General features: G+C 34.1%; 1 protein-coding gene across 1 annotated transcript in view; it reads right to left on the reverse strand.

Moving 5' to 3' along the window:
• Window positions 1-20,017, reverse strand: part of LOC149549150 (electron carrier/iron ion-binding protein) — a 44,806-nt gene extending 24,789 nt beyond the window's left edge. The window contains exons 1-2 of the mRNA XM_089792575.1: window positions 19,433-20,017; window positions 2,919-2,980 (exon numbers count right to left, since the gene is read on the reverse strand). Of these exons, the coding sequence (XP_089648701.1) occupies window positions 2,919-2,980; window positions 19,433-19,713 (343 nt within the window). The 5' untranslated portion in view covers window positions 19,714-20,017. The remainder of the gene's footprint in view (window positions 1-2,918; window positions 2,981-19,432) is intronic.
• Between the last annotated feature and the right edge of the window lie 1,662 nt (window positions 20,018-21,679).

A 21,679-nucleotide genomic window follows, 5' to 3' on the forward strand; every position in this document is an offset into this window, starting at 1 on the left:
AATGTAATGAACAATTTTTTAATAATATAATTGAATAGTTTCTTGCACATTTATGACATTTTTGTGCATTTTCAGCAGTATAGGCCCTTGATCTCATTTAATCTGGATTGGATGAATGGTAGAAATGTCTACATGTTATTGTAGGTTCCTTTTCAATCATTTGAAGCTCCTTTAAGTCATTTGCATCAAATAATCAGACTACTCTGAAATTTGTTGTTGGTAGACAGTTTTGAGTTCATTTTTTAGGGTCAGTAACATGTTTTAGACTCATTCCATTTTATGTATCTTCTATAACTTGTGGAATGCTCAAATAATGTATTACATCCATCGTTTAAAATGAATGCAGGAGTGCAGGTTATAAGGTTGGCAATCACCATTTGAAGCCAAAGTGCCTTGTTGAAGGGTAGAGGGTATCAGTACCATGTATTGGATTGATGAATTTCTCTCAATGAGGGTATGATATTCTGATGGAAAGTGTGAAGATATGTTGAAGACAAGGGAAAGAACTTCTGTTTTTGTCTAGAAGTGAAGGTAGGGTATATTTTGAGAAAGCCCTAGCTTGGCCTAGAAGTGAGGATTTGTTATTCGGGGCATCAAATGGGCATGGTTCTTTGAATGAGTATGAAAATCTTTTGATTTGGAAGGTAACTCAAGTTTGTTTCATAGCTTGGGGTGTTGGGAAGGAGTGGTTTTAGTTGCTTTGTAAACAAGAGCTAAGTAGGCCTAATTTGAGGGCTGCAGGGTATTGGTTAGGACAGACAAGTTTGAAATATGTTATGTAAGCCTTATAAGTATCTGAAACTGCTTTGGGAGAGTTTGGAGAAAAAGTGGGAATTACTTGCAGGACAGGGCTAGTAGCCTTTAGACCTAATGTGTGCAGTTTTGAATTAGGAATTGTAACTCTGAAAGGCAGGTACAGACCCTTGAGATAAGGTGTTTGGGGTATGTTGAAGCCCTTAGGAAAGTAGGGACAAGCATCTGAAGTTAGAAATCATCTTTGAGTGGTTCGGTACAATCTAGTGAAGAGAGAAAGACAAATAAACCTTGGATCTTGAAACATTAGTTGTACAAACCAATTTGATTATTGTTTGACGCTGAATTAAGACCGATATCTCTACATCACATCTCTAAGGATCACCATGCAAAATCCCCATTATACAGACTAATTACTAACAATTATGTGGCTTGGTAGGCTAAATCTTTTAAAGACATTAGGGGTTGGATTCACTTTTGATACATCAATATAACAACAAAGAATTAGGGGTTGGATTCACTTTAGGAAAATCAGTACAACAAAAGAAAATAGAGATTTGATTTATTTCAGATACATCCCTACAAAAAAGTATTAAAAATCATAACATATATAGATTTGTAACCTAAAAGCAGACATTGAATTCAGAATACCGCATTAAATATGTCATAGATATAATAAACAAAACTAGCATAGAACTTTAAAATACTACTCTGTAAATTTGTCTAGTCAAATTTCGTGATGGATGTTTATTGTTCAACAATAAAATGAAAAAAGCAGCAATCGGTGTCATATGGATCTTCTTAAAGATCATTATCAATCAGTGTCCTTTTGTTTAGGTTCTGTTTTCAATAAGTAAGTGTGTTTGTTTTTCAGGTTGGTTAGCTCAAACCTTATGGGTTAGGAATGCTATCAGTTGACCAGCCAGTTCTAGTGGTCATTAAAGCAAAAGGAAAATGAAATACTTGAAAACAGTAATTTTAACCATTAAAACTTGCAAATATATTGGCAAGACACTTTCAATAAATACACACAAAGGTATTAATTTACTTAGAAAATGGTCTAATTTGCATCTGATTAATACCCTGTCCTGACCTGGGTCTGTTATAGACTCCCACAAGATTCCCCACAAGTGCACTCAGGTTTACCATGCAGGGTAACTGGACTAATGCTGGTTGCATGGGGAGAACCCTGAACGAATCCACCAGGTGCAGAGTGGTGTCAGTGGGGGGAGCCAAATGGAGGAGCCAAAATCCGCAGGGGACCTGGACCAAGACCTAATTTGCATCTGATTAATACTCTGTCCTGACTTGGGTTTGCTATAGAATCCCACAAGATTCCCCCCAAGTGCACTCAGATTTACCATGCAGTGTAACTGGACTTCTGCTGGTTACATGGGGGGAACCCTGAGGGAATCCACCAGGTGCAGAGTGGTGTCAGTGGGGGAAGCCAAGTGGAGAAGCCCTGTCGAAATCCATAGGGGACCCGCACCAAGACCTAAGCTGAGTAAATACTAGACCCCAATGAAGGTCATTTCTGAGCAAAATGGTAATTTTGTAGGTATGTATCAAAGTGTCTTGTCAATATTTCATAAGCTATGGTATTTTTCCTATTATTAGTCTTAATGGATGAACACATCCTCAAGTACAATAGGCCTTCCACAATTATTGTTATAGACATTTCTAAAAATCATTAGTGACAAGTATCACATTATTATTAAACAAGCTCATATATTATTGCAATTCATCTACAAAATCAGAGCTGACGTTTTTCTTTCACTCTGTCCTTATGAGGCAAGGCATTTTTATATTCTAAAAATAATCTACAATAACTAGAAAATATAATCTTAACTTTGGCATTTATGGATAAAAGTATATACATTTGCACTTTCGGGTCTAAAAATGGTTGAGTAAGTCAAATTGCTTCCATTTGAAATATCAACTAGACCATAATGCATACGGAACATAAACTTTCAAACTTTTAACAAGTCACAACAACAGAATGTGAAATACTTGAGCAGCAATAATGAATTGCATTATTAGTTTGAATTGGTGAATTAGGTGGGTTTGTTCTGTCTACTTTACAATTCTTTGAGAGCTGAATTAAAGCTACGGTACAAAAGCTAGTCAAATCAATTAAACTTTCACTGATTCTGAAAAAATCATACCATGTATATGGCATGGATTTCTTGCTTTCACACAGCAACTCTTGCACGCTTGAAATGGACACCTGCATACATATAAATGAAATGAAGTCAAATACCCACACAGCTAAGCCTGCCAACACACATTCTCTGATTTGTAAATTTCATGAATCATAATAATTGCCTTCAAAGAGTTCAGATGTAGATTTGTAGTAATACCATTGTCATTAAATTAAAAAACATATATTCAATAATACAAGTTGCATTCAAAATCATAGTTTATTCATCAAAAAAAATCCAAAAAACTGCCATTTCAAGGGACAGAACCATGGTTTTTGAAATAAATCAGTCAATGGTTTTTTCCCAAAAAAATGTGATTTTATCACCATGACATACTCGCTAAAAAACCAAACACCACACCTTTATGTCTCTCGTGGGATTTTATTGGTACATACTGTATGCAGAAAAAATAACTCACTTTCTAGAGGTATTCTACATTCACACTGAAGTACAAACTCCTAAAAGTGGGATAATGTGATGAGTACATGTGTGATTGTCATGTGTTGTCCACACCAAACTATTTGGAAGTAATGCTTGCATGGATGTTCACAAAGCCCTTCAACCAAATTATCAACCATATGCAAAACACCTTGGCAATATATTCTGTGAGCAAGGGAATAACACAGCATTAGACGACGTTAGTAGAGTTGGAAGATTGTAAATTGCACAGATTTGCATACAGATAAAGGTACATCAAAAGAAACCCTTAAATGGACGTAAAACTCTAGGTAGAGTGAGCAAGTACTCCTCGTGCCACTAGTCCACAAATATACAAGGGTTGCCTTTACCTCCATGCGCATTGCCCTGGATATAGCATGACCTTGTAGCAACTGTCTAGCAACAATATTGGGGTTAGATCCCTAATATTCCCTGCACTCTCTATTGAACGATGTTTAATTAGTTACAGTTTACCCCAATGGCCCTTCATGCAACACCTACAAGAAGCTTCCACCAATATTGAATCCATAAACAATGGCACTCTTTAATAATTTCACAGGAGAACAAGATGCAAATTAAGCACACCACACATGACTTCTTTAAGCTCCAAAAATGCTTACAAAGCTCACTCCATCTGCAAGAATGATTGTCCCGCTTGCAACACTGTATGACCACCACAGTTAATTAGTGGCATCCCAAACAACCACTAATCCAAAAGAACTTTGCCTCGGAATACCATGTCTGTCAACTCTAGGATGCACACTTTGTGTCTGCTCTCTATCTCCCTACATACTTCCTTCATTCTACTTTCTGCCCTTAAACAAGGAGTCAATGTGATCACACAAGATGGGAAATTATTGCGAACATAATGCAAGTAAAACATTGTTCAGCAAATAAGAAATCAGTTACCTACCAATGGGAATGACAAACACATATAAACCCACGGAAAGGTTGACAACTAAGAAGGATGTAAACCCCGCAACTTGGTGGAAATTTTCCTATGCTACCACACATTCAAACCATCAGCTAAGGATAAGAGGAGCAGTCATTCGTCACTGCTAGAGCATGACGATTCATGCCTAAAAAAGGAAACAACAGTGTGCAAGAAAGAAAAATCAATTTCCACCATGACAAGAAAACAATGGCACTTGGTTGTTGCTGGATACGCTCATCTACCATCCCTTTGACTTTCATTTTGCTTCTTATCATTGGCATTTCCCTTGAAGATTTGTCATTTCTACTCATACTAACTATTTCACTTCCATGTTGTTGCACCATTGATGCCTCTGGAGTTAAAGCACTGACTTGAATAAACAAATCAATATAATGAAGATAAAAAAACATCCTTTAAGACCAACGTGCCAATTCCCACACTCACTGCTCTATCCTCTAGCAAACTAAATAACATCTACCATGGCTAATCAGTCAACTAGTAGCATTATTACGACTAATATCATCACCCAACATAAATGCATCCCATCACCCAAAAAAGCTATCTCACAAACTACATTAATGATGTTATGGAGGCTCTTAACACACTCTTGGCACTACTACAAGTAAACTCACAGGCTACAACCATTCAAAACACTTAAAACCATTCAGAACATTTAATCTTGCAGCCACTCTGAAAGCCTGTGGGACTAATTACAATAGTCAATAGGCCTACATCATGTTTAGTGGTTCACCCAAAATATTATTTAGGAAAAGGTCAATATAAAGGAGGGGAATATTATTGAAAAGATGTGGAGAGTATGGTATGTGCTCGGCATCTCTTGAAAATATACCTTGAAGTGGCTTCTTCTATAAAGAATATCGTATGGTCTTGCCCTACCTCAAGGCTTTGTCAGATTTCTGAATATATTAGATATTTAAGCATGTTAGCTCATAAACATCTCTTGTATTGTGGTGATATTTGTTCTACAATATCTTAGTGTCATTATCATATTATAGATCTTATCAAGTGGTTTCAGAAATTTGATTGCCTATATTCATCAACTATTGTGAATTTTTCTTTTAAAAAAATATTTGGAAGAATAATTCAAGGAATCTATAGTCCAATTTTGAGCTTTTTGTAATCAACAGCAAATGGTTTATTATATTTTTGGAGTTTTTCATGAGTTCACTCTACAAGTCACACTCCATAGAATTTTTCTGATCTATTTAAGTCATTGGTAAGCCTGCAAAAGTTCATTGGGGATCTATCCTTTGCAGTTTTGGATTTGGAGCCGACCTTATTTTGAAATGATTTGAACAACTATTTCAATTTGTCAATAATATGTTAAAAAGTTTTTTTGAAACCCCTAATTGTAATTGAGGTTCTAACTTCTCATGTTTGATGGAAGTAGTAAAGATTGAGATTGGTGGGTTCAATTCAAAAGGTGTTCATCATCATGAATCATGGAAAGCAAAATTTCATATTCACTCAATAGGTGCAGTTCTTAAATGTTAGTGGTCTTTGCTCTTTGTGCATCTTTCCAAGGAAGAGATTGAATGAGCATTTTTATTAGATAAATGCACAAAAAATGAAACAATAGGTTATACAGTTAATAATGAGTGTAATGTCCCCATTTGGGTATATACTTGACTTTATTTCTACAGAAAAATAGCAATTCTAACAATATACAATTTGTTTGGAAATATATTCTATAATAAAATTACATAATTGCAATTCAATTCAGAAAAAATCATTATTAATTAACATCAACCATTAATATCAAGGGATTAATGATCATACACAAATAATTATTTTAACTATTGAAAACAAAATATCCTAAATTCATTTGTATCCATTTGATGTTTATTTTCAATAGCCAACCATATTAGAAATCTGATGGAAAGGCTTGATAGGGTGCCGGGAGACTGTACTCTTCAAACAAGCCCAAGGGCATTAAATGAGCTATGAATCATTCAGCCCCCTGGCCACAAAAATGGCAGGACCTGCAGTCCATCTCTCTTGGGGTTGGTGTATTTGATGAGGGAAATGGTACTGCTGAATCAAATGTTTCACATTAATTCCAGATATGATCACTTATGAAAATCAGATAAATTATTATTATTTATTGATCTTATATTTCTTAATAAATAAACTTTAAGCTTCCTAGCAGATTTATAAATTAATAGGTAGTAAATACAATCATATTGCATGCCAATTGCTTTACTATATTACCATAGAATGCTGAACTCCTTGAATTATATTCAAATCAGTCTTTATCATTACATGCCTTCTTCAAATGAGGCTTCCTCCCTTTATACTTTCCATGGGGGGAAGGGCCATAACTTTTAGCCTTAAAAGATAAACCTTTCAGGAATGCCTTTTCCCTTGATATTGCTGCCCTTTCTGTCACTCCTGTTAAAGGGTTACTTAATCATGATATAAAAATTCATATCATTCATTCCAAAAAAATTGTCAACCAGAATGATTATGATTCTCTTTCTCTGAGCCTTCAACACTTTAATGTGTAAAAGGTGGTGAATTATTAAATTTTATTTTATAATTATTTTTATGGTGAGGAGCATGACAGTCCGCTCTCCCAAGATTGTCTGTCTAAAAGAATTTCAAATTGGGATATTTAATCTTGGTTCCTTCCTAAGTGATGTTTTTCATAGGCAAGTTTTCCCATTTAATAAACCACTCGGGAATAATCTTATTCCTTAACTTCTTTTCTCGCATATCAATATGGCCTCAGGTTCTGAGATCAATTTTCCTTCATTATCAGTCGGGGGTAATTCTAACGTGGTGTAAAAAGTTGTCCCATTACCTTCTTGAGGGGAGATATGCGGAAGACATTATGAATTCTACTATTTGCCGATGATTTTAACTTGTAAGCAACATCATCAGTCCTAATTTTGTCAGGCCCATAAAATCTTGGTCTGAGTTTTGCAGCTCCAACTCCTTTGTAAGATGATTTCTTATAGGATTGGAATCTTACAAAGATTAAAACCCAACTTCAAATGTCCTTTCAATTTTTTTTATTCAATATATATGATATATCTTTTGTTGATTTTGTGCATGGTGGAAATTATCTTTGAATTTATTCACAATGACTATGCTTTGTTGTACTAAATCTCTAGCCCATGGCACTAAACTATTGGTAAGAATTATATCTCCAAATGAGGTTTGCCTCATACCCATACAAGGCTTTGGAAGGACTCATCCCTATTGACAAATGATTAGTGTAATAGTAATACTCCTCAAGGCCAAGTCACAAGATTCGAGTTCGAGTTCAAGTTCGACAACTATGAAGTTCAGCAAAGTCGAAAAAAATTGGAAAAAAATTCAAGATTAAATTTGCCTTATATAATTTAAAAAGACATTAAAAATTAATAGAAGTAAATAAAGATACCAAATATTAATATTTTACTACTAAAAAAATTAAATAAAATATACATAAATGCGAAAGTTTTCCTGATTAAAAAAATATACTCATTATTTATTATTTTCTGAAAATTTAATTATTATTATACTTATTATTTAATTTAAAATAATAATAAATTAACATACCAAATATATTTTAAACACATATTATATAAACATAAACTATTCAAACCCCAAAATGAAATGAAAATCTTTGTAAATTCTTGTTGGGACTTGGGAATGGCCGCTGCCACTGGGAGATCATTGAGACCCTAGAGCAAGTGAGATGACAAACCAACATCCACCAAACACCAAACACAAATGACCAATAGAGATGGCGAACAATGACAATTTTAGATGTGAGATGTTGATGATTTCAGACGCCAAATGCCTTCCAAAAATTGATGCATTTTCAGCAAACGAAGGTTCATTTATCCGTTTTTTTGCCGAAAACCTGAAAAAATGCTGTAATGAAATATGTTTTCAGAAAAACGACAACCAAACTACTACCGTGCAGACTTTCTACCAAATTTTAGCGAATTTTTTCATTTTTATGGGTTCGCCAAATATTGAACTTGAAGTCGAAAATTCAGCAAACCCTGTGACTAAAGTTTAAACCTCAAGGTATAACCATTTGATCCATGAGTTTGTGTCTAGTGACATAGTTTCTTATATAACCCTCATACCATTCATTGACAAACTCAATTTGTCCATCAGATTTGTGAGTAGTAACTTGTACTTGCATTGAAGTTCAAAACCTACTAGTCTAAAGAGCTCTTGCCAAAAGAAACTAAGGAGTCTACTCTCCCTGTCACTAACAATGTTTTTTAGTAATGTTTTTTAGTATAACATGCAATTTGAAAAATTCTTTGAAAAAGGCAGTGGCCAATTGACAGGCTCTATACTCAGTAGCTATTACAAGGAAATGTGCAGACTTAGTTAAATGGTCCACTATCCACCACACGGTATAAACAATCCTCTCCTTGTACCTTTTAGAGACATCTAATGAAATCAATTGAAATACTTTCCCCATTTCTAATTAGAAATATGTAGGGGTTGAAGTAAACATATGAGAGATGTATGTTCTTTGTCTCTTTGATACACCATGCACTCTCTAATGTGTTTTAACACATTTCCCTTTAGACCTTTCTTGGAGTATCTCTCTCTTAATTGTTTGTACATTCTATGGTACCCTTGGTGCTTTGCCAAAGGGGTACCATGATAAGATTTCATATTGTGCACCTTCATCTTTCATCCGAGTGTGATATGTATTATATTTTTGTAAAGAAAATGTTCATCTAATATTTGGTACGTTACATCTTGTAGTTTTCCTTCTAGCATATCATTTCATCATGTGTCCTTTGCATATTCGACAGTTATAAAAAGATTCCATTCAGTAGAGATATCCATCAAACAAGATAGATGAGGTCTTTGTAATATGCCATCAGCTACGTTATTCTTCCCTTTCATGTACTCAATGTCATAGTTATAGGCTGGTAATTGCCATTTGAACCAATTTGGTTTAGAAAGAAACTCAGGCTTTTACAATCAGTTTATAAAATGAACCTCCCACAAACTACATATTGTTTAAATTTTCCTAGGAGATGCATAATTGTTAACATTTCCTTATCATATATGGAATAGTTTTTTCGGTTTCTGAATTATTTTCTGATTTCAAAAGCTATAGGATGTTTATCTTGCATGAATACAGATCCAACACCTTCTTCAGAGGCATCACATTGTGACTCAAATGGTAATGATAAATGTGGAATGGCCAAAATTGGGTATGAGCTAATTATTTTCTTAAGCTTTCCAAAGGCTTGTTGGGCATCTGTAATCCAAGAGAATACAACTTTCTTGGTTAAATATATTAGTGGAGTAGTTAACCTTGAGAACCCTTTCATGAATCTTTGTTAGTAGCTATGAAGTCCCAAAAATCTTCTTAGAAGTGTTTAAGTCCTTGGTGTTGGCCAATCCCTTCTGGGTTTAATCTTTTCTCATCAAAGCTAACTCTATGGACACTAAATTTGTCCTAAATATAAAATATCCTCCAACCCAAATTCACATCTGGGCATTTTGGCAAATAGTGACTATTATTCAAGTAACCCCAATACTTCATCTATGTGCCTTAGGTATTCTTCCCATAGTCTAATATAAATCGAAATGTTGTCAAAGACTACCAAGAGTATATTCTTAATTGTTTGCTAACTAGGTGGTCCATGCAAGATTGGAAGGTAATATAGGCATCAGTTAGTCTAAAATGCAAGATAAGGAACTCAAAGTGTCAATAGTGAGATCTAAGAATTATTTTGTGGGCATCCTCCCTCACCCTAACTTGGTGGTATCCTAAATGTAGGCCATTTTTTGTAAAGCATACTACCCTACGAAGCTCATCAATTAGTTCATCTACCCTCGGAATGGGGTAAGAGTTCTTAATGGTCTTTAAATTAAGAGCCCCATAATCAATGCACATCCTCATTGTACCATCCTTTTTAACTAATATAGAAGTAGAAGAAAAGGGGCTGGAGTTAGCTTAAATATGTCTCGTTTCCAATAATTCCTTTATGGTTTTCTCAGTTTCTTCTTTATACTTTCTTGGATGTTGACATGGTGCGGGGATAATAGGTTTTCCCCCTTCTTCAAGCTCAATAGTGTCTCTAAAACTCCTTTTTGGTGCAAGTCTTAAAGGAATGTCACCAAACTTGTTTGTGTTTGTTCAAGATAGGTTAGATGTGTGCATGTATTGATTTTTCTTTACTACTTAACAATATATCAAATATCATACATTGTGCAGCCCATTCTACTTAACTGTGTCTAAAGGCTCTCTCTATTATTTTGGATAATAGTGCCCTTGGGATCCCATCAATCTAAACCTTGCAAGATCACCTCTTGGTCACTATGTTGGAAACAAAGCTCCATCTTTTGGAAAGCTTGGTAATATCTACCTCAGGAGTGCAACCATTGAATGCCTCAAACCACTTGAGTATCACCCATGTTCACTACATAGCTCTCCTTGATTTGACATATGCCTAAGGTAATTCTTAAATGTTGGATCCTATGTGCATGGAATGGTCAATCCATCTGTCATGACAACTTTGAAATTTTCAAAATTCTCTATTTCTAATTTCATCCTTGTCAGTAGACCTTCGCCAATGAAGTTGTGAGTTGTGTCGTTACCAACTAGGACAATCACATTTTGCTCTTTTAGAACACTCCATTATGAAAGGGTGAAATTTAAGTGCTCTCGGAGGGTGGCTAATGTATCGCTTGCATTTTCTTCATCTTCGTGTTTCCTTTTATTCCTTTGGGTTTTATATTCTTCTCCACTGACCTCTTCACTCAATGTTGATTCTAAGTTATTTGTTGGTCTCCTTTTTGCATAGTTATGCCCAACACTCATTTCTCCTAACACCAAAACACAATCCTTTCTTTTGAAGTTCTTCTCTATCATCCTTTGGAATGAAGGATCAACCATCTTTCTTATAGAAAAGTTGGGTATGCATGTTTGAGTTTGGATTCTTTGTACAAATTTTGTCCTTCGTGGATGTGGCTTCTCAATGCAAGGTCAAAAGCCCATCGATTGAATATTTTAACCCTTCAAAAGTAGGTAGGTAAGCCTAACTTTGGCAGTCCTTGTTACCATGACTAAAGTTATTTGGAATTAAGCTGCATTATTCACTATGGATCCTTTTTTTCATTGTGTTGAATGCCTCTCAAGATGCTTTTAATCAAATCGTTTTATAAGCCTTTGTGTGAATTCATCATAGGTTGTTATGTTTTGATGCACTTGTGTAATAATGCCATAATGCCACCAATCGTGTATAATTCCTTCCAAATGTAATATGGCAAATTCAATGGTATCCTCTTCAATCATGAGACTAAGGGAGAGGAGAAATAGTTGTCTGACTGTTGGACCCATGAATGGATGGCGACTTTTGGCAAACCATGTAGGTTGAAAAGAGACAATTTACTCAACCTTTGATGTAAGTCTTTGGTAGGTTGCCTTTGTTCCTTGCTAGGGGTATTTTGCATCCTAGCATGGTAATATTCATTCAATGGAATATTCCTCCTAATTTTGAAGTCCAATCTTGAGTAGAGTTCAGCATTTTCATCTAAATGATAATTAATGGATTGTGCTCTTCTTTCCTTATCAAATCATCCCTAGGTAAGAATGAGAGTCTTGTTAAACTAGACATGGACCCTAATGGTGATATGTTTTAGTTTTCCAAGTAATTAAGAGTTTATATCCCTCCCATTTGTCTAGTTCTGTCTAAGGGCATTAATTGCATTATTCATGCTTCGTAAGGTTTGGAGAAGTACTTGAGTTGTACTCTTGTTTTGTTCCATGAAGGTCAGAATTGTCCTCCCATTGCATTCCATGAAGGTTCTCAACTCATTACTTAGTTATTCACTGATTTTTTTCCCTTGAGTAAGGTTATCACTTTATGCAAGTTCCCTTCTTTATCTTTCTAGTGACCTTTGAGCTCTTTGGCTTAATTACATCAACTACTCATCCTGATTCTCATGTTGGTTGTATCAAGGCTCTGATGCCAACTGCAATGTTCCCTTTTGGGGAAATAGCTGACTTTGCCCAAAAATAATGATTTCAAATAAACAACTTATCTACAAATAGTATTCTTAAAAAAATAGGAATTGTAATTCAACTTAGAGAAAATTGTAGTTCATAAACGTCAAGCAACGATATCAAGGCATCTATGATAATACACAAATAATACCTATTAAAAACAAAAGATACTAAATTCCTTTGTATCCATTTCATACATTATTTCCAAACGCCAACCATTTGAGGAATCTGATGGAAAGGCTTGATAAGGTGCCTAGAGATTTTCCTCCTCAACCAAGCCCAAGGACACAAAATGAGGATGCCAGTCACTTGGCCCCTTGGCTCACAAAAATGGCAGGAATGCCAGTCCATCCATCTCGGGGTTTGTGTGCTTGATGAGTAAAATAGTACTGCTGCATCTCCCTACCAAACATTTCACACTAATTCCAAATATGATTGCTGATGTAAATCAGATGATTAATTAGTAACCTCAAATTTCTTGATGGATTTAGTAAATACAACTATATTGAATACCAATCACTTTCCTAAACATAATAGATTGCTGTATTTTCTGTGAATCATATTCAAATCAAACTTTATCATTTTGTGACTTCTTCAAATGAGGCTTCCTCCCTTATACCTCCCAAGGTGGAAAAAGTCAAAGAAATTGTTACCCTTTCAGTTGTCATTGAAGGGTAGCTGCTTAGCAATAGTTATCCACTTCTTAAGGATGAATGATGACTAATATCATTCCCTCAAAACCTATGTCACAAGGTCCGAGTTTGAATTTGTGTTCAGCAACAACAACAAAATCAGATGAAATGTAAAAAAAATGGGTAAAAGAAAATCAACATTAAATTCGCTTAATATGAATTTAAAAATATGAAAAAATTAATATCTTGAATATAAGAAATATTAAATATATTAATAATTACTCATCTAAATTAAATGTTTCAAAATACTAAAACGTTAGCACACTAAGCAAATAAATTCAAGTGCTAGTACAAAATAATATTGTATAATATACATACTAATGGATCTATCATAAAAAGATTAATAATAATAACAATTTAACTAAATACTTAATATACTGATAATTGGAGACTTAAATTATTATTATTTTACTATGTCAAATTTAAATTTAAAAATAAAAATAAAAAACAAAATTAGGAAAAAGAACAAAGTTACAAATCAAAAAAACAATGAAAAATAAAATTAAAACTCTTTCGTGCATATGGCAACTCTCAAATTTCAATGAGTTTCCAAACTATATGAAATACGGAAATATTTGAAGTGGGGCATAATATGTCTTATGATTATAGAATAAAATTTTTTGTTCGAAATAATTCTTGTTAGAATATTAATAAGTATTGTGTAGTTATAGGCAAGAGCCTACAACACAATGGTAAATTGTGAGCCTCTTATCTAGGAGGTTTTGGGTTTGAATCTACTCAAGCTTAACTAATAATCATAATAATTAAACACAATGAATAATAATAATTAACCTTGGCTTCGGCCTCTTACTGATCAAAAAAAAGTATTGTGTAGTTATAAATTTTATTATTATTATTTATTTAAAAATTAATTTTATTGTTCTCAATATTTTAATTTTCTTTCTAGAAGAGTTTTCTATTAGGGCTTTAAATTATTTGAACCTTTTAAGATTTCTTCTGATTCTTTACTCTTAAGGAAATATATCCAAGTCTTTCTGGAGAAGTCGTCCACAAAAATTACACAATATAGAAATCCTCCCGTGGAGTGTACAAACATAGATCCACATAAGTCAAAGTGGACTAATTCTAATATGTTTTTAGTTCTACTCAAACTATTTTGAAAAGTTCCCTTAGTGTTTTTCCCTAAGACACACCCTTTGCATGCCCCATTATGAGTTTGATTTAGTTTGGGTAGTCCTGTTACCAATTTTTTCATTAAGGTTAGGGCACAAAAATGAATGTGTCAGTTTTTTCATTGAGGCTAGGGCACGAAAATTAATGTGTCCTAGTCTTCGATGTCAGATTTCATTTGAGTCAAAAGTCTCGTGAATAAGGGCTTGATTTGTTTCAGTACAAAGTTAGTATAGGTATCCCTGTCTCATGACTGTAATTTAATTTTATTTATGGTGGAGTTCTTTGGCCATGCCAAAACTTTCCCATCCATAAAGGTAACCCTATACCCATTATCTTCAAGGGCAGATATGGATACTGAGTTCCTCTTAATTCCTGGAACATATAATAAATATCCCAATGAGTTGAATAGAGAGGCCAGATTTCACTTTGATGGTGCAAGTTCCAACCCCTTTTCTTGGATGTGTACAAGCATCCCCAATTATTATTTCTTCATTAGTTTCTTCTACCATAGTATCTAAGTGTTCTCTAAATACTGCGATGTGTCTTGATGACCCACTATCGATCACCCAAGTGTTAAGTTTGTTTGATACTTCGCTTGAGAATGCTGAGTAGAATACAAATTTCTCATAATCATTTTCTATATTTGCTTTTCCAACCTTAGCAACTGATATGTGTTTCTTTGTTTAGTCAAGGCACTTGATTGCACAGTGTCCATACTGATCACATCTCAAACATTGAATTTAAGAAACATCTTTCCTCTGCTTGGATGAACCCTTTCCATGAAAATTTCTCTTTCTTTTGAAATTCTTCTTTTTCTTGTTAGGATTTGTGTTTACAACCTAAATATCCTCATCTATAGGTTTTTCTTTGTTTCCTTTTTGTCAATTGTCTTGTTTCTTTTTGTAGACAAAGAGATCTTAACTGATCAAATTTTGGGAGTTTTGATCTTGCACTTATTCCTTGAACAAAAGATTCCCATTAATGTGGTAGGCCACCAAAAGCTATTAGTATTAACTCTTTGCTATCAATTTCATACCCAACTATTGACAGTTGATCCCTTTAGTTCAATGATTCTCATGAAGTATGCATTGATGGATGATTATTTGCCTCTTTAGTGCGAGGGGTCTGCCAGTGTTATTTATTTCAAATGTGCTTTCAAGGGATTTGAACATGAGGTATGCAGTCTCCTATTTTACCAATATAGGTACTATGTGATCCCTAACTGCATCTTTCGTGGCTTTTTTGTTATTCTCAATCCATTGGGATTTCTCTGGTTCATGCTCAGGTTCAGTTTCTTATATTTCACAAATGAATCTAATGTATTCTCTTTTAGTATCATCATAACTCTTAACTTCCATGATGTGAAGTTGTTTGCACCTTCAAGACGATCCTCATATCTAATCGTGTTTTACATTATGAAGAATGAGATGTGACTGCAATATCAAGAGAGTGTAATCTGATATCTCAAATTTAATTGGATCTTCCTTAGCAAGTCTCTGATACCATGTAAATGTAGATTAACTTTATATCAGATTTGAAATTAGATGTATTTTGTTTCAGATTTGAGCAATTATTAATCTCTGATTTGATGGTTGCAGATTCAGATCTGAATATGAAGGTTTTGATCAATCTCAGTATATGTGAAGTATATTCAGTATTTACTAGTACTGAATAATAAAGTCTAATTGCAGAACTCAAGGTAAGGCAAAGCATTTATCAATTTCAATGCCCTTCTGCCTGATTGGGTATGAATATTATAATATATATACTAATTGAAAGGACATGTCTTGGGTGGACGTGTCTCCACAAAGTGGAGACATGTCCACACAAGACATGTCTTTTCACCATTGACTAGTTAAGCAAATGGACCGATTACCAATCAGTGTCTATGGTTACAAGTTTGAACTTAATCAAACCTCTTCACAAGTTGCTGATCTCCAAGGGAAATTATTCAGACTTTGATCTGATTATTTAATGCATATAAACTCATCTCATGATCATGGCTCAAGCAATATAAGAACATGAAATGCAAAAGAAAAGATCTGTATGAACAGATCGATAAAAAACTTGGATAAGAATGGAAGATTTAGTGGATGAGAACATTATAATATGTATTAATATAACCAAGGTGTATTTTGTCTGTAAGTATGTGATATGCAGATTTATATTATCATCCAATTTATCTGAACAAAGCTATTTCCTCAACAAGAAATAAAGTGAGAATAGAAAACAAATTAATAAAAGGGAAATTAGTGGGCCAAAATATTTAATTATATTATTTTAAGTTGAGTTACTTTATTTTATAATTGGGAAATTTAGACACCCAAGGAGATGTTTATTTATTAGAAACTTTTCTGGTCATTTGAGCGCACACAAGTTTTGGGAGAGCATTCTAGTGAATTGAAGTTGCAGAAATTTTTCAAAACTTAGGAGTATTTGGATTGCATGAATTGTCTTGTGAGTTTCAAAATTCCGCTAGCGGAACTGAGGTAGGAATTGAGAACTTTTGCAAAATCTCTCTTCTACAAGATTGTTGCTTTGTGTCTGTCAAACTGCGATAAATGTAAATTGCAATTGTATTGCTTATATGTATGTGATGTGTTTCAATATATTGCTTTCGTGTTGATATTCAATAAAGTTGTATAAAACTTTTAAGCAAAAAATTCTTCAGTAAACATTGTAACTTAATAGCTTGATTTCTCTTGAGCTCCCTATCAGAGCATTACATTTAACATTCTTCTTCCCTTTCTGGAAGAGGAGTCGAAACCTGAAGACAACAAGGACATTAAGGCAGCTATGGCAAATCATTTGATAAGGATGAATATCATTGCCTCTACTGGTGAGCATCCAATTCTTTCTTTGGCTCATGAAGTTTTGTAAGTGGAAAAAAAATCTCAAGTGAGGCTTACTATGTAGATCAATGTTTTTTATGCCTGTGACCTTCATGCCTGAATTTCAATAAACTAGTCAGACAAGATTAAAAGGAATAATGGAATATATCCAAGTGCCCAGGGTTTCTTTGTCTTGCTGTGCAAAACGTAGATGTAGATCTTATCAATTAGAAAAAGAACCTTGGTCATAGGAAAAGAATGATTTGCTAGTGAAGCCATGGTTTCCCTCTTTTAACCCAATGATATAGACTTTCTCAGTTATGCCAATTTGGCCTAGACACTCATATTTTCCTCTGCAGTTTTGGGTGGATACCTATTTTCAGGGAATGTGTAATGTCCAAGGCTATATTTGGTAACAGACCCCAAACTGATGGATTAATAAATTCAATTTCTGCATAAATTCAGTTGGAACTGGTTATTTCTAAAGGCTTGCGGTTTACCTGATGAAATATGGTTACACTTGGAAGATAGAATATGGAAGCAAGTCTTTGACCATGAAAGAATTCCTTCTTTCTAAGTGCCAAAAATGTTTCTAGGTAGATCGTATCAAAACAGAGAGCATTGTCGATAAACATAAAAAAGCAGGCTACATGGTGGAGAGGAGCCCACTTCTCCCAATTGTTCCTATTTCTTTGGATGAATAGGAGAGAACAGGACCCAACTTGAAGTCAGCCCCTCTAGACACCAGGGCTGTGGCTGAACAGATGAATGGGCAGATTCTTTCACACCTTTGCCTTAAAAGGTTTCACATTTGATCCTCTCCTCTCATCCAGCAAAGATCATAAGAAGAATCTCAGAGGAAAGGTAAACAAAAGGCACTGGTTCATTTAGCAAGTAATCTGGGATAATCACACAAAAACCAAATAATAGTCAAGAGCAACAAACTCTCTTGAAACCCATGCGATTAAAAGATGTCAACTGGAAGGCATCGGATAGCTGGATGACCGGCGGATTTGTTAAATGAAGAGAAATAGGGTGCATATGCTCATTTAAAGTAATTTTATTGGCAGCAATAAATCATTCTTGTTATTATTTGTCTTAATTTACAGTAAATGATGTGGATGGGACTGCAAGAGTACCTATTGAACTTGATGTAAAGCAGAAGAAGCAACCTGTTTAAAGACAGTGTTTCCAACTTCTAAAATCACAAAACAAAAAAAGTAAAAGTAATTGTCAGGCCTTATGGTGTAATTTGGCCAGGGTGATTTAGTTGTTTTATAAATGTTGTGTCCTTTTATTTTAAAAGGAAGGGATCCCATATTTAGAACCCTGACATTTTAACTTAAAAATGCATCCCATGAACTTTCAAATACTAATACAAGATTGACAGTGCACTCCCCACTGGGATGAGTGTCTATCAACTAAAACAAATTATACCGAAGTGTATACTGATTTGCTGATTGAAAATAATTGTATAGTGACTTGTGGGCAGAACAGAATTATCAAAAAGGAGATCGAGACTTCAGAAAGAGGTACTGGCACTGAAAATTCATATCATCTAATGATTCATCTAACAAGTTTCGGTACTGCATGCTGAACCATGTCCCAAACTGAACCACTCGCACTCATGAGAAATGGCCAGTGGTGCATAACTAATAGTGAGAGATGGCCACTCGTGGATAACTACTATTGAGACACAGTACTAAAGAAGGAATGGCCGGACACAATCAATTCCAAAATCACAAAGGAATAATGTCATATAAGATTAGCTTACTTGTTAAGGTATAGTGAATTTCAATGTGGAGTCCAAGTTCAAATTCTTAGAACACATGGTAAAGTATGGTTAATATATTGCATACAAATTATTTACGTCAAAGGTGAGACCAAGTTGTATTACAAGGAAAAAATTTACGGGATCAAGAGAGAGAGAGAAGCATCCAAGAACACTGAATTGCAATGAGCCCATATACATAATGTCAAATGGGCTAAGCTCGAGTAATTAAATATCAAGGATTTCATGGTAGATCCCCAGGTTTAAATTCAAGGAAACAACATGATATGTTAAATTAAAGTAACTACCATATCCAAGAAGAAATATCTCCATGTCAACAGGCTGAGGCCAGAGGCTGTATTAGAGGGGAGATTTGGCTGACAGAGAGAGAAAATAATATCCAATCATGCTAAATTGCAAAAGTGCCGTACATAATGTCTAATGCACTGAGCTCAAGTGATTAAATTATGAGGGCTTTCATAATAAAGCCACTAATTCAAGCTTGAGGAAACAGTATAAAATGTCAATTGGGTAAAATATCACATCAAACAAGAAAACCACCCTAAAGGGAAAATCAACCAAACAAAATAATAGGCGTATTCTATTTAAAAGAGAAAACAAATTTAAAAACTCGAGAATGCACTATGCAAATAAGAAGAAAAGTGAAAGTTACCTGGACCGAGCGACATTGCCACATTCAGAGCATTTGGGCTTATTGAGGCCTCTCAAACTCTTTGGTGCCTCCACTGAATTAGTGCGCGGCGTGGTGTGAGCGGTAGAAGGGCTCGGTGTTAGTATAGCTGGCGACAAAAGAGGAGTAGTTGTTTGAGGAGAGGGCTTTATCACTTCTTCTGCCTCTGCTAATCCACCCTTTGTTGTCGCAGCTGCTGATTTGCTTGGACTTGGAGTTGCAGGAGTTCCATTACTGTTGCTATTATTGATTGCTACCTCCATGATTTTTTTCCTTTTCCCTTCTGTTTTCTTGCGTTTTCTCCTGGACGCAGTGGAACCTCTAAACGGAATTTTCGTAAATGGGATATTCCATAATAAAACCCAATTTGGAGGAAGGTACTGCGGTTGAGATACCCGCAATACAACCCCTGTGAAATTCTACCAGTCTTCCAGGGGTATTCTACGTTCAATTTCGACGGCTAACTCGCCTGGGGAAATTTAAGGGTTTATAAACTTCGGTTTATCATTTCACATCCTTTGATAAGTAGGAGATGGGTGACCTCCCGGGAAGTCCCGGTGCTTCACCCCTGTGAGCATCACCTAGATCCAATGAGTGCTAAATGTTCCATTTATTCTCATGAGAGATGGATTCATGTTGAATCACTACTCATGAAACATGGGTCATCGAGTTTGACTCAAAAATCACACAGTTAAATCCTGATATTCACATCACAATTTCACATCCTGCGAAAAGTTAAGGCCCCGTTTGGTTGCTGGCATAGGAATAGAAAATTAGAATAGAAAAATGGAATGGGAATAGAAATAGGCAATTCCAATCATGTTTGGTGCACTTGGAATTCGACTGGGAATATGTTAATCTATTGTTTGGTTGTGCAAAAATAAAATAGGAATAAGGTTAAGTTTTGTATTTTTAAAAACATTTTTCCTAAAAAAAAATTTAATTTATTATTTTTTTAGTTAATTCATTTTCATTTTCATTTTTTTAAACAAATAGATATAATTTTAAAAAATGTTATTTAAAAAAAAATTAACAAAAAAAATTCAAAAAGTAAAAGTAAAAAAAAATTCAAAAATAAAAAATTTCAAAAAATATTTTTTAATGGAAAATCGGGATGGGAATGGAAATGGCCTATTCCAATAACAGATATTTTTTGGCATAGACATATGCTCATTTTAGGAGCAAAATTGGAATATGTCTTCCTATTCCCAATTCCGATTGAGTTTACCAAACAGCGAATATAAAACATATTCTAATTTCGTTTTCCTATTCCACTCATATTCTCGCAACCAAACAGGGCCTAAACGCAAAAGCTACACGAGGAAACATTGGCAGATATCCTATACTAAACTAAAACGCATAATCTTACCAAAGGGACCCTTTTTTTTTCCCAACCTTCATCCCTATGTAACGTTTTGAATTTGGATTTAGTATAGCACTTTAATAAGGTGCAATGGTTACTTCGATAGGAACAAGAGACGCAATGCGTCATAGTTCCTGCCCAATGCATAATGGTTGTAGAGGTGTAAATGAGTGAGAACATGGTTAAATAGTTCTAAATTAACATTGTGAATGCATTAATTTTTGTCTAGAAATGCACTTGTGATTTGATAGGATGGCTCGTATTTTGTTGTTAAGTTCTCGTGTTATTATAAATTTGGGCATTTAAGCCCAAGAATTATAGAACTTGAAGAAGTGACGAAGCATTTGGAGTATCACATTATATGTTTAAGCATGTTATGCATGCTACTAGAGAACCATAAATAGTTGGAAAAACCCCTCCAATGATCACTACATATAAATTTGATGTTGATGAATAAATATGATATAATAAATAAGAAATAGAATATAACTATTTAATTTTAATACATAGTTTATAAAAACTTAATAATAATTTACATATCTTTTAGAATTGAATTATTTCTTTTTTGTGATCATTTCTTTCAGTTTTTTTTTTATGTAAAATATAATTATTAATTTAATATCAAAATATATATTTAAGTTTTAAATATATGTAAACTAAATGATAAATTGTTTAAATATAAAATATTAATAATAATAAATGATATAATTTACAAATTGTAACACTCGTCAATTATACATATTACAAACACTATTATAAAATATAATTAAAAAATAATATTGTTTAATTTATTTGTACAAAAGTAAAATAACACTAATAATTTAACAACTTTTATTAAAAAATCAAAGTTTTTTAATCAATTAATA

The sequence above is a fragment of the Cupressus sempervirens genome, chromosome 7 (assembly GCF_028749045.1).
Source record: "Cupressus sempervirens isolate cs-2001-9-10 chromosome 7, ASM2874904v1, whole genome shotgun sequence".
NCBI classification, from domain to species: domain Eukaryota; kingdom Viridiplantae; phylum Streptophyta; class Pinopsida; order Cupressales; family Cupressaceae; genus Cupressus; species Cupressus sempervirens.